The sequence below is a fragment of the Hippoglossus hippoglossus genome, chromosome 18 (assembly GCF_009819705.1).
Source record: "Hippoglossus hippoglossus isolate fHipHip1 chromosome 18, fHipHip1.pri, whole genome shotgun sequence".
In the NCBI taxonomy this organism is placed as follows: Eukaryota; Metazoa; Chordata; class Actinopteri; order Pleuronectiformes; family Pleuronectidae; genus Hippoglossus; species Hippoglossus hippoglossus.
Window position 1 is genome coordinate 12,470,838 of NC_047168.1, and position 14,676 is coordinate 12,485,513.

Here is a 14,676-nt window from a genome sequence, read left to right on the forward strand (position 1 = left end):
CGATAGTAGTCGCTATGGGAAATGAATCATTAAACAGGAACTTCTAGCTGTGCCGAATTCCGTGTTTTTTTCAAAGGTTCAGGGATCACATGTAAACTGGAAGATGACTTGCTGTTCAAAAATATTTCAGCTGCACCATTAATGTCACCATTAACGTGCAAAGCCCTGGTCCATCCAAGTCTGATGTCATGGCTTTATGTCCTTTGATAAACGATCAGCTCCTAATTAAAGATGGCTGCTTGTGGTGTTGTGAAGTCATCTCCTATCTGCAGCGCTGCACTTATGACTTTCCTGAGGTGCAGGATTAGCCGTCTGACAGCATTTCTCCATTTGTTAATGAATAAAACATCCTAATGTGTTGGCTTGGCCAGGCCACGTCGACTCTGCCTCCAGTCGTAGCTGCGGTGGTCTCACCCTCAACTTTACACCTCTATTTCTGTCCCCTGCTCTGTCCCTGCCTCTGTCTTTCTCTCCCGTTCTCTCTCTGTTTGAGGGATTCGTAGGTGCTACCATCAGCACTCCTGCTCCTCACTCAGATTCCCAAAGCTCCTTGTCATCAAATCTTCTTCAGTCCATCCTGCACATCGTCCCTCCTCTCCCTCCTGCCGTCTGTCATCCCCGTATCACTTCTGTTCTCGTGCCTTCAGGGGAGAGTTTGCAGCCTTAATCACCACTGATTACAGTGCAGTATTTGTATCTGTGTGTCCTGAAGCTGCTGAAGAGCTGTTTTCACCTTGCTGACATAGGATGTGATAGCTCATTGTACTGGACCTCATCAGTGCGGAGTGCAGAGATAGACGGATCCTCATTGGATTCTGATTTGTGTCTAAATGCAGCGATTTGGCTCCACAACTTAACTAAGTTAGGTGTATTGACTCTTTATTGCTGCACTAAGTCCCCAGCTGCTCACTGTCAGTGTTTCTCTGAGTCTGTCTGTGTCACTGTCTGTGTCACTGTCTGTCAACCACACAAACACACACACAATGTATTTATTATCACAATCTATCTGTTGTGATCGGCTGTGAAAGACAGTGCTGCTCCTTATATGGAAGGTCGACAACATGGAAGTGACACAATTAAAAATGCTTTGTGATAAGCTAAGTGTGTGGTGTAACACAACTATCATTTGCTGAACACTGTACATTGTCATGGTTTAAATGCAGACAACCTGAAAAATGTAAAAACCTGCACAGCGGTTACTGGAGGGCACTAAAATTAAGTTCACGCATTTTAAACAGCAGCGACTGAGGCGTGATGTGGTGAAGTGCTCCTCAGGGGTCTGTGCTTGGTCCCACAGGAAAGGAGGAGGAGGTGGTGACAGTTCACCCCCGAGCCATGTTCATCCCTCAGAAGGGCTGCACCTTCCTTGCTGCAGGTTGGTCAAAAAATAAACTCACAACACGTTATTTTTTGATATCATTTCTTTCTAACATTTTTGCCTGAATATATATATTTTCCCTGAAATATTTTGAACAAGACAAACCACTGTCTGTTGTGCAACTAACAAGTAAAGGCCTCACTCATAGACTTTAGTCACTCACATGGTTTGACACAAATTGATTTTTACCCTTAGCTGCTCTTCAGGCCGTTGACCCGAAGTTCCTGCTTCACAGCTAAACCACATTAGTTCTGCATTTATGGTTCAACCTTGTGGGAAGAGTGTGTCGGTCTGTTGACATCAGTCCATATTTATCTTGTTCTTGTGCTGCTGTGTTTATTTACCTCCATGTGTAGCATCTAATCAGCGTAACTGTTTTGCCTCAGTTATATTTGTCGTTTCAAGTTTGTAACTTACAAAAAACCCTCATGTTGACACAAGCTCAGCTGGTCTGAGGTCACTTTGGGGTGTAACGCCGGTCTGTGCTCTGCAGACAGAGGACACTGTCAGCTTGGGGGGGCTTTTCGGGGAAGGCTGGGCGTCTGCTGGCCCTGACAGTGTGTCACTTACATAACCAGACGGATAAACCAGGGTGAGCAGGAGGACAGCAGTGAAAAGGAGAGAGGATCCCACATGGACACACAACATGGCAGCAATTCACGAACACATGGACATGGTCAGCATCAGGCCAACACATATGCCCACAACAACCACACACACACACACACGTGCGTTTAGAGGCAAGGTTGCCATGGAAACAACCCCTCCTCACCCAGTTGTGTCCTCTGATGTCCTTCCCAAAGTGGAGCAACTGCTGACCATGTGTGTGTTTGTGTGTGTTGGTTTAAACTATCATCACACTAACCCTAAACGATTTGAATCTCAATGCCGGATGATAAAGGCCGAAGTTAAAGGTAAATTAAAATGTTAACAGCAGTTGTAGGATTATTATTTCTATCATCACGAAGTAGGTCTAATCTTATGTCATTGAACTTAGAGGTTCCTTGGTCTGACGACACATTATTTAACTTTAACAATCTAGTTCAACTTATGTCACTATTTCTTTGGCCTGTGCTGGTTTGCTTATTCTTTCTGGAAGCTCTTCTCCACCTACCACAACCCACGAGGGACATTTCATATTCTCAATTTGCAGGTTTTTTCTCCTTCTAACCTTCACACTCTGTGCTGTTCTGCAGAGCAGCACTGACGGCTGTTCAGGCCACTGTGGCTGGTTGCATTAAAGATGTATGACACTTAGTCCGCACAATATCTTAGTATGTTGTCCAAGGAACTGCAGGAGCTGGTGCCCTCTTATTTATTGTTTTTAATATCTGTGATCTAAAGCAATACATGGTCCGATATATACAGTATATATACTAACATGAGAGTTAGAGTGGAAAATTAAATTGTTAATGATTCCTAAGGTGTCGTTTTCAAACCTTTATGACAAAGACATCTATTTAAGGCTTGATATCATAATAAAGTGTGAATATAAAGAAAACACAAAGACAACTGAATATATAGAGCTAAAAAAAACTAATACACGTCTTTTCTGCATTATTTAGTCTATAAAATAAAACTTTTCCTCTCAGCAAACATAATAAACGCAGAAACTGATATTTCTCTGAAAGGCTCATATTATTTATATATTGGTAAGACTCTAGTTATTAGGGCTACAAATAATAATTTCTTAGTTATGAATTATTTTGTTAGTCAAAATAGTAGATGCCTATTGTTAAATTATTAAAACCAAAACACATGAAGTTAACAACACTTAATTTGCTGTCAATCAACATTCATTGTTCTGTCAATCATCAAAGCTGCTGCGGCTTCAGCTTCGATACCACGTATTGAATGTTGTTAAGGATAAAGTGCCTCTTGTTTAAAAATTCACATCTCAAGTGAGTGCAGACCAATAGTGAATATTCAGTTGATTAATAATGAATGTACTAATACAACTAATCAGATTGAGCATCTTAAAACTACATCTTCTCTGCTGTGTAGTTTCAGTCTGAAGGTGAGACGGGATTTATCTGCTGTAGTTGAAGGATTCAGTCTATTGACAGCTTACTGCAGATTGGATCTATTTCTGTATGGATCAATACGAGGATTCTTGATTGTGGCATTTTTATCACAGAGACAGGAAGAAGCAGAAGAACACACACACACACACACACACACACACACACACACACTCACAAAACCCTACATTCATGTTTAGTTTTCTGTTTCATACATTTCATTCTTACAAAAATCCATCCCCATAATCTTCCTTTCTTTCTATTCATGCCACTTTCACACCCTCTTTTTATACACACACACACACGCACACGCACACACACAGACACACACAGATCCTGGTCAGCAATATGTTTCCGAGGCTGGCGGCCATGCTCGGAGGAAATGTGATCGGGCTCATAAAACATTGATGGGATGATATCTTTAGAAACTCCCTCCTTCACCTCATCACAACCGAAGCCATCTCCTCCCCTCCACCTCTCACCTCACCCTCTCCCCTCCACCCTGCTTTCTTTTCTTAATCCCTCCATCCTCCTCTCACTCTCTTTCCCTTTCATCAGCTTCCTCTGCCACGTGTCTGACCTTGGTTAAACAGTGTTTGTCATGACCTGCATTTTAAACAGCACAGTCCAGGGAGTTTCTTTCTCAGTGGGGCTGAATAATTTGACCCAAAATCGCATCGCAATAATTTTTCAGATTTATCTCCATGACGATAAATGGAACTATTTTGAACGCGCCGGTGCACGACCTTCCTCCATCGCCATCCCATACACCCGTCCTCCATCATCCCCCCCCCCCCCCCCCCCCCTGCGTGAGCTGAAACCTGTTACAGATGGTTGCTTCAGCCCGACTGAGAAAAGACTCTTTCGGTTTTTCCCCCTTTTTCCATTTTGAGTCTTTATTCCCACATTTAGTCGAGTTTAATTGGAATTTGAAGCAGCGGAGCAGAGGGTGAAATTGCAGTAATGGAATGAACAGCAGTGGCTTTATGGCTGTTTCTGAGCGTGTGTGTGTGTCTGTGTGTGTGTGTGTGTGTGTGTGTGTGTGTCTGTTTGTCTGTGTGTGTGTGTGTGTGTGTGTGAGTGTGTTTGTCTTGAGAGATGTTTCAGTTTTCGAGCTGACAAGCTGACAAGAGAACTGTAGGCTTGTCAGTACAGAACATGTCATCCTGATGCACTGTCACCTGCCACAAAGAAGTGTGTGTGTGTGTGTGTGTGTGTGTGTGTGTGTGTGTGTGTGTGTGTGTGTGTGTGTGTGTGTGTGTGTGTGTGTGTGTGTCTCTCGTTAGTACCTCTGGTTATCTCTCTGCTTGTACTGTAATTGCCTCGGGCGAGTCTGTGAAGGGATTTGGTCTCAGAGGTTTTTTGTGTTGAAATGTTCTTGTGTCTGTTCTGCAACTTCATTTTCCTGTAACTGTCGGACCTTTCCTTCTCTATCTCTATGTTTTGTCTGTTAATATTTTACAAACAAAGATAATTTTACATAAAATGTTTTATTTTGTCCACAGTGTGCTGTAAGATAGACACTATTTATTCACTATTAAATACCTGTGTACCAGGAGGGGGCTTTAAAAAACATGAAATACTCCGTTTGTGTAAAATTGTCTGTGCAAGAGAAGATTAGCAGCAATTTCTTTGATTCTTTTATCAGGCCCTTTCCCTCTTATTGCATACTTTTCATTTCCAGCTGGTTTTTACTGTGAGGAGAAACACAACACTCACTGTAGTTGGAGATATTGCCTGAATCCACTTTAAATTAGATTGTGTCGAGCTGGTAAATGTGCCGGGTGCCCCTGGATCAAGTGTCCTGATTCACACTTAATTGCCTGCTGCAGCCAGTTCAGTTTCAGACACTTCAGAGGAGAATTAAACTGTTGGTTATTTGATAAAATCTTGGGAATGACTCAGCTGAAGGTGACAGGCTGTGGATCATGGATGCCCTATTGAAGTCATGTGTCATTAAGAAGGTGTTTGTACGTGTGTGGACTTTTCAGACTTCTGCCAGGTGGAGCTGCGTCTCTTAGCTCATCTCTCCTCCGACCCTGAGCTGCTCCGTGTTTTTACCAACCCCCAAGCTGACGTCTTTACCATGCTGGCCTCTCAGTGGTAAGTCACACACACACACACACACACACACACACACACACACACACACACACACACACACACACACACACACATACACATGTACACACTCAATCTTGATATCAAAGGCCAGCGATGACACTCATGGTTTCCCACAGAGTTTCTCCTTCCCTCTCTAACTCCCAGTCTCTCCTTCGCTCTCTCTCCAGACTGCCGCCTCCTTCACTTCAAACACTTAATAATCTTGTTGCCATGACTACCTTGCCAACAGCATCCTTTGCTCTCTGTTGTCCACGGGCAGGAGACCCCTGGGCCGGTCGCCCCTAGTGATGACATTGTCACCTTTTGAAGTATTTGTGTTTTTCTCCTTCTCTCCTGCTGCCAGTGTGTGTCAGTGTGTACACACAGGTCTGTCTTGTCTTGTCAATGCTGTGTGTTGAGTCTGTGTGTTTGTGTGTGTGTTGAGTGTGTGTGTGTTTCCCAGCGTCCTACCTTTGCTCCTGTCATCTATCTCAGTCAGGTGTGTGGCAGAGGGCGGCCGGTGAAACAGATTACCTGGTCACACAGGCCATAATTACACCTCTGCTGAGGCTAGACTTTGTGTCTCTTACATTATCTCTCTTTCACCTTAAACAAATTAATTGGTGCGCTGTCACTGCAGCTCTGCCGGGATTATACTAAACCTTACTCTCTGGTTTATTGTCTTCTAATTCTTTCCTTCCAGTTGTCTCCCTGTTCTTATATTTTCAAGTCCCGTCCTTCCTGTATTTTCTCCTCCCTTCTTTCTCTCATCAATCACCAATCACTCATCACTATTTTGTTTTTCTACTCATCTTTTCCCCTCCTTCTCCACCTCTTTCCTCACTTTAGTGTCCCGTCATTCTCTTACCAATCAATCCTCAATTATCTCACAGTATCTTGCAATGTTAAAGAAATTAAAAAAATGCCTTGGCCCGTCCTTCCACCACGTTCTATGGAAATCCATTTAGCATTTCCTGCGAACAAACACCCACATACCAACAGAATGATGAACGGGGCGAAAACAGACAACACCCAAACTGGTTTAGATCAAAATGTGGAAATCTGTTTGTCACAGTCTGTGTTGTGAGAATCTTCTTTTCCTGCTACACAACTGATTCCTTGTTGCTTGATTTAGATTTTGTTACAATGAGAATAAGTCTCTTCTGAATTTCTTTTTTCTACGCTTTCTTTTCTCACAACTTCCTGCTGACAGGTGTCAGTTGCAAAACCTGTTCATGTGAGAACAACCAGCCATTTTAGGACAACTTGGACATAAGAGTGTGTTTCAGATCCAAAATGCTGTGTGTTGCATACCTGACTTTTAAAGCCTCCAGTAGATTAATACCTATCCAGCAGGGGGCAGTGAAAAGCTAGTATGGATTTCTCATCAGCCAGATGCACAGTGAAGAGGAACGCTCACCTTTGGGTCACTAATATCTAAGGTTATACAACCCAGCATTTACCTGAAGCTGACGTTTAACAGACATGTATGTATTTGCATGTGTTTGTCATAGGGAACCTTTTTTACTCTAATTGTCTCATATTTAAGAACCTACACTGAGGCCACAGGCAGTGACACAACTGACCTTATGAAACACTGGAGTGTTGAGGCTCAGCAGACACACTTGTAATTTGTGTGTGTGTGTGTGTGTGTGTGTGGTGGTGGTGGGGGGGGGGACCCACTCTTAACACTGATCTGCCCTGGCAGCTCCCCGTCAGCCCCTCCAGAAACGCCACTTTGCAGACGTCCCACCTTGTCTGATCCCCACTACTACGGCTGTCTACAAGTCACATTACATAACTGTCCTCTTTCTATCTCTCTCTCTCTCTTCTTCTGTCCTTCTTATTTTCTTAGTCCCTCTGTCGACTTGCTGTTCACGTCCTTTTAACCTCCATACCTCACTTGGTTTCGCTTTTCATTTCATTCTAGTTTCTATTTAGTAGTTTTCATCCTCCGTCTTTTTCTGCTCTGTCTTACGTTTCTCTCTTTGCTTTTCTATCCGTCCAGGATTCCTTTTCTCCTCCACATTTTTTTGGAGCGGATCCGGATAAATTGGTTGTTAGCCTTGGACGAGGTGTTCTCTCTCCGAGTGTCCCTCTCGTTCTGCTTTATTTGTTCCCTTCTTCAATTGTTCTTGATTTACCTCCTCATCTGTCTCCGTTTCAATTCCCACCAGAACAACAAGAATCAAAGTAGACAAACAAGTCATTATCTGTACATGCACACAACTCATCACACGATACTTACGTTGCAACTGTTTTATACAGTTTCTATAATGTTTTATCCCAATTTTTCTCTTGAAAATCATAACCTATTCATTAGTCACAATCTAGTCTTGTGTACCATCTGATTTTTGAACCAATCTTTTCACCTCTACACCATTTTGTTCACCTTAAAGCAATATTAAGTTAATTTAAGTATAAAAACAATTCTCTCAATCTGTTTTTCTCTGTACCTCAGGAAGGGGGTGAGTGAGAGTGAGGTGACCTCAGAGGATCGGGAACACGCTAAGCGCATCGTCTACTCTGTTGTGTACGGGGCAGGTCAGCGCGCACACACACACACACACACACACACACACACACACACACACACACACACACACACACACACACTCTCACAGGGGCATGTTCTCACAGGGCAGTGGGTGATAAATAATTGATTAATGAAGATAGAAGTATTCTTCAGTCAACATCGATGAGCTGGACAGCAGAGATGGTACTGAGAAAGAACCTGAAGTTAGTTTAATTGCAGGTTATCACTACCTATACATGTTTTAGATTGTGTTGTGTTTAGTTTCATGTTGTTTAACACATTCCTGAGTTCACACAGTGGACAGACATGTGGGTGGGAGGCAGAGGGGCCGTGGAAGACGGAGAGAAATGAGTAAGAGGAGGATGAATGTATAATGCACCCTTGTGGCTCATAAAGAGACTCTGACCATGTTCTTGTGAACATGCACACATGACCAGTGACACAGCGTCATGTGAGACTAAACTAACATCTGTGCACCTATATGTGTAAGTAAATGTTTTGTGCATATATTCAATATGGACATTTGTGCATCTTTCAGCACAGTGTGACCACGTTGGCATGTGTGTGTTCAGCAGGAGGAGGAGGCAGGTTTTTAAAAACATTAAATGCTTCTGAGGAAGCTTTTTCCTCCTGACTAACACAAAGCACCTTAACAGCCTCTGCTAGGATCTGATGTGAAACAGTCAGTGAACTGTCAAGGTACTGACATTTAATAAATGCCTGATTTTTCAAAAGCCTGAAGTGTGAAATAATAATAACAGTTTTGACAATGTCAGCTAGAACTAGAAGTAAAACCCTAAAACTGCAACTACCAGACTACAGCACCTTTTAAATCTAATAATCAGTGACTGCATGGCTTATAACCTAAATAATGAATTTGTGGGAGCATATATCAGATTTCAGTCATATCTTCCTTTGAAATGAATCCTCATAATATTGAGGAAAATCTGTTATATCACACTTTTAGAAGCTACAGCTCTTTCATGCTTTTATGACTGAGGCATATGTGTTCTTGACTGCGTTTGACACGTCTGAGCCAAAATGGAAGGACATGGTAAAAGCACCATATGTCCTGATGAAGTGAGAAACATACCGATGAACATTAGACAAGTTGAAGGAGTCTGAGGCACTTGACAAGATGGTGAGTTAAAAAGACTTTAATATCTCATGGCTATTAAATCAACTGTAAAAGGAGAAAAACTAAGTTCCCTATTTAAACCTGGGTGTCGTGTAGCTTTCACTATACATCCTGAACAATTCCCTTTGTAAGAGTTCTTTTTATTGAGGCTTCTACAAAGTGAATGCCTAACACCTCCTTGTAATGAAGTGCCAGAGGGCATTGGGGGCTGCCAGTCATTATATATTATTGATAAACGTGTTGTAGAGCTGGGTGAAGAGGTCAGAGGTCACGAGTAGGGTCAAGCTTTTTAACAATTGGACCTTCAGATGCTCTTATTGTTTACACTTTGGTCCTTTTCTCTCAGTTTCGGAACCTGCTCAGGGGCTGCATGCTGTTCTGGCTTTGTAGGTCATTGTTGTGAGAGATGTTCTCGCTCATTTTACTGAGAGAAAGTTAAATGACTGTAAAAGTAGTTCATCACTAACCTGTTCGTGTGCTTAGCTTGTGTTATACATCTAAATAGGTCAGTTATGTCATTGGATTTGACCTCTTTACAGTTTGCTGACACCAGGGATGTCCAATATTTAAAATGAAAAAAGAAAATATTCCATAGGACAAGTGTAATACAATACCTAGCTTAGTGTGTGTTGTTTATACAGAAGACTTCTATCGATTTTTTTAGCTTCATGTTTTCCTCTTTCACTCGGACCCAGTCGTGATATATAATCAAAACAGGACCTTCACTGTTCCTCCTGAGTCCAGCGTCATGACGAGTCCAGAAAATAGGTTTGATTTCATTAATTAGCCAATCAGCAGAAAACCTAAAGCGCATGGTTTGCATCAGAATGTGCACGTAGGGGAACTGGGCCAGCGCTGATATTCCACAGGCTCTGAGGGCGCTGAAGGAGTTCAACAAAATCTGATGCTCTCGAGCTGATGATGGAGGCTTCTGGGGTTTTTCTACTTGAGCTGGAGTCATGGCTCGGGCAGGAGAGAAGAACAATGAGCCAACAGAGCCACACACAGACTGATACCGTTCTAGGAATCTCACTAAACCTCAAATCTAATCGTCAATCGGGCAAATGTCAAAATGCAATTAATTGGAGACATATATGGAGCCGTGGGTTGGATGCTGGGAGGGTTCAGAAAAATGCTGAGAACATATGAAGTGTGTAAGGAGAACGATGGAGTGAGATACTGAGAGGAGGAAGGCTGAAAATGTAGGCTAAAGGCAAAGAGAGGAAAGGGGGGAGGTGGCGGAGGAGGAGAGAGTAATGTAGGGGAAAGGGGAAGAGTAAAGCGTGGGTGGGGCAGCGGGAGAGAGAGAGAGAGAGAGAGAGAGAGAGAGAGAGAGAGAGAGAGAGAGAGAGGGAAATGAGAAGAGGAATTGAAGGAGCTCCTGATCAGCATAGACAGACAGCTCTTCATGGAAGGAGCGTTGCCATGGATACTGAATACTAAAAGAAAGCTTTCTCCGCAAGACAATAATCAGGCCAGGGAGGAGGGGCAGAGCGGTGCTATGGACTCTCACACACACACACACACACACACACACACACATGCATACGTTATACAATTAGGTCAACTGATAAGAAGGCCAAGCGATGATGTTGGAGAAAAAAGAAAAGTAGAGATGAAGGAGATGGGCTTAGTGTGCACTGTGAAAATAAGAAGTCATCAAAAAGAAAGGCTTAAAAAAATAGATCAATATTAACTGCTACATTCATTACATCTGATGGACCTGATCTACATTTTGTCAGCTGAGGTTCTTCAGTGACCTTTCCAAAAATATTTTCATCATCAGCCTTTTTGCATTTTCACATTCAGACTTTACAGAAACGTTTCATGGTGGGGGCAGAAATCACAAGAGCAGTGGAGAGAGGGCAGAAAAATCTGAATTAACAGGAAGAATCGCAGCAGTAGTAGAAGAAGAGACGAGAGGGAGGACAAAAGAAATTGAGAGGAGTACAAGAGGAGCAGTGCAGGGAGCGTCAGGAACAAAGGTCAGAGGTCACTCGCTGAGGTGACCTCATTCAGCAGGAATGTGGGGCTTCGTACAGATGCAGGAACACACTTCTCCAGAGGCAGAGCTCTCAAGCACCTTCCACAACATCTACATGAAATAAACATGCTTCTGCCTCTTGGGTGCTTCAATCCCAAGTGGACAGCTCTAAGTACAGCTCTAGTACATTGAAATTATAGGCTGTATTTAAAGGTGGCCGACACGTTTGAACAAAAACGAAAAATTTAGTTTTGGTCCATGCCCCCTCTGCTAACAAGGAGGAGGCGAGGTTTATGACCTACGCTGCAGCCAGCCACCAGGGGGCAGAGCAAGATGTTTTGGCTTCACTTGTTTGGGAGCTGTCATCTTTACATAGAGTCTAAGATTAGAACGTGACCCATTTGTGATTGGATCTCACACTCTATATGCAAATATACATCATCTACATGCATCTTTGTACGTCACTGCTGTTTTTAAAGAGCAAATGTGTGGTTGTTTTTTAGCGAGTGTGTGTGTGTGTGAGAGAGAGAGAGAGAGCGGCAAGGAGCAGCTGAGCGAATCAATTTGCCGCAAGCAGCTCGACAAGGTTTTACTCATTTAAAATAGTAAAAAAAAAAAAAAAACGAAAATCAATAAGAGGCGTCAGCGTTGATGCTGTGTCGGGGCCTCCACAAATAAATCAATGTTTGGGAAACAATGGGAAGTCTGAAGATATTTTTCGGTTCATTATGAAACTGTGGAGAGTTAAAGGATCCTGTGGCCCAGGACGCTTTTTGTGTTCATTTTGCTAAAAAAAGAACTTGCAGGATGTTCATGTCGGGTCTGAACCGGGCCTCAGTGGCGTCCTGACACATTTCAGCAAATGTGAACGCACCAGACAGAGAGATGAGACAACTTCAATGAATTCAAACATCTTCATCCTCAAACTCAGAGGCTGACTGTCAAAAGAAGCTAATGTTGGTAACAGGAAGGAACAGTAGAAATTAAACCTCAATACCATGACACACAGACACACACACACACACACACACACACACACTGTCACACAGCCCTTGCAGTCTAACCCTGCTCTTTGCTCTCTCTGCTTTTATCTTGTCCTCTTCTCCACTTCTATCGCTCGCCCTTCACTTGGCTCTACTTTTCATTTCTCTCACCCTCTGGTCCAGTCTGTCTACTGCTCCCTCTCCTCCCTTTACTCCCCCCCCCGGTCTCTTCTCCTCTCATCAGTCAAGATAGAGGTCGTTTTGCTCCATTTAAAAAATCTCTGGTTATTCATCTGTCAGCTCAAGGTCTTTTCCCTGACGGCCATTCATGATGATAATTCAACATTTTGGGGAAATCTGCTTTGGAGCTTTCTGGTTGAGATTAGTTCAGAAGGCTGATGCTGCTCCTTTATCTGTATGATGAACATGAAGCTACCACGAGCATTTTTTTTGCTCAGCACGACCAAGACACATTCGTATGTCAAATTTAAACATTAATCTTTTCTGCATTGTTTATTCTGGAAAATAAAAGCTTTCATATCAGTAAACATAAAGTCTGATATGTCTGCGAAAGGCCCATATCAGCCGATATTATCAGCTCACCAATATATCTGCCTTGAATCTTTAAATATGATAAAGTTAATCAGTAAAAGTTGTTCCCTACAGGCCGCGAGCGACTATCAGGGATCTTGGGTGTGAGTGCCCACCAGGCCAGTCAGTTCCAGGACAGTTTCCTCCAGACCTACAGAGATGTCCAGGCCTTCATCCAGAGGACCATCCAGCTGTGCCACAAACAAGGTGCGTCTGCATTCATCTTCCACTCAAATGTCACCTCCAGGTTAAAGAACAGAAGTGGGAGAAAATAAGTCAGATACTAAACAATGATTGTGGAATAGAAGTTCGGGTCAAAGTGAAACCAAGGGTTCATTTTAAGGATTCTAACTAAAATGTGTGTGTTTGTGCGTGTGTCTGCGTTACACCTTGTACTTTTAGTTACACTACCCAGCCCACACTCAGTATGGATTTATGTGTGTGTGTGTTTGTCTGAAAAAGAAGAGGATGTGCTTACATTAGCAGGAATGAGACAAACTGCTGTGTGTCAATATTGGAGGAGGGGCAACAAGGTGAGTTGGTGGGGGGGAGTGTTTTATGTGAAGGGGGGGCTGATGGTTGAGACGGGACAATCTATTTATATTCCAACATAACTGCCAGCGCAGCACACCTGAGACTTGAACACGCAGAAGAGTGTAAAGTCTGCACTTTAACCCTGGCTGTACACGAGCCCAGTGTCGGATCGGACGACACCGAGCACCACGTCTGGATTAGGATCTCAGTCTCCGGCCTGCGATCTAATCCCGTCTTAACTTTATCTTTTACGTGTAGAGTATTGACGTTCCTGCTAATTGAACACCGATAGGCTGGAGTGTAAACCAGTTGCAACCTAATCAGATTAGTGCCAAAGAGCAGAATTGTGTGTGAGTGTTGGCCTCAGCTCATCTCTCTGACTGGTGTCGCATGTAAGAGCTGAAAAATAACATCATCTTGTTGTAAACATCTGGAATTAGGTCAGGTTTTTCTTTATTTATGCCAGTCGTGATAGCGGAGTCCTTTGTCAAAGACAGTGACCCCGCCGTCCCGCTCAGACAGGCGCTCCATCACCCACTTCAACCCCATCAACACCCCCCCCCCACTACTCTTGACCTCCCTGTTTCCTCGGTGTCAGCTTCTTCATCTACGCAGCGCACTGGACTCATTCTCCCAAAAAGGCTGCTCACGGATCACAGTGGAAAGCCTCCTCGTTCTCAGGGGCAGAGCGATGATGCGCCCAACAGTCGGCTTTAATTCAGCTCATCACCATGGTGATGCTCCCATCGGAGACGGTGCTGGGATTTGTCGGCCCCTGCTCGTCCCACACGCTCCGTCCCTCAGTCTGTCTCGGGCTTGCTCTCTCCCTCTTTTTCTCTTTGCGTTTTCTTGTCTCTCCCTCGCACTCTCCTCACGTCACTTGTTTTCAAATCGCTTCCCCTTTGGTCGCACCCTCCCTCACTCCACAGCAGGAATAAAGCAGATCGATTAAGATAGTCTGTGCTGGCTGGGAGGAGACGTACAACATCACACCAGATCCACCGGCTGGAGCTGGTGGATTGGGGCTCAGAGCAGAGATTAATGCTGTTGCTCCTTGTTCTCTGAGTTAATAGTTGATTGGTATCTGACACAGCAGGATTCTGCTCAGTTTCTGTGGACGCTGGCAGGCTGAGCAGAGATGAGGTGCAGGCTCAGCTGCTGTCATATTTGTTGGAAGCGTCTGGGACAGGGCGAAGCGAAGGTGAGGTTAATGTCACGGCTTCACAGTGTGGGGGTGATGGCAGAGAGAGAAGTAAATAGAAGTAAAAGGGAGAAGAAGATTTCATGGAGACAGAAGCATAAAATGAAACCCAGGAGGAACGGTACAGAGATGAGAGCCAGAGCAGGAATATTTAATAGTTGCCAGGGTTGTGCTTCTCTGAACGGTGTTTGAAACTCACTGTGTTTG

The 14,676-nt window shown here is 43.6% G+C and overlaps 1 protein-coding gene across 3 annotated transcripts in view; it reads left to right on the top strand.

Annotated features, from left to right (window-relative positions):
• The window catches only part of poln (polymerase (DNA directed) nu), a 40,531-nt gene that overhangs the window by 22,652 nt on the left and 3,203 nt on the right, over positions 1-14,676 (top strand). The window contains exons 19-22 of one of the 3 annotated variants that reach the window (XM_034569423.1): positions 1,298-1,375; positions 5,391-5,502; positions 7,964-8,046; positions 12,810-12,941. In XM_034569423.1, the coding sequence (XP_034425314.1) occupies positions 1,298-1,375; positions 5,391-5,502; positions 7,964-8,046; positions 12,810-12,941 (405 nt within the window). Of the gene's footprint in view, positions 1-1,297; positions 1,403-1,477; positions 1,656-5,390; positions 5,503-7,963; positions 8,047-12,809; positions 12,942-14,676 lie in introns of those variants that run through there. The other 2 variants (XM_034569425.1, XM_034569424.1) reach the window with 2 other exon arrangements.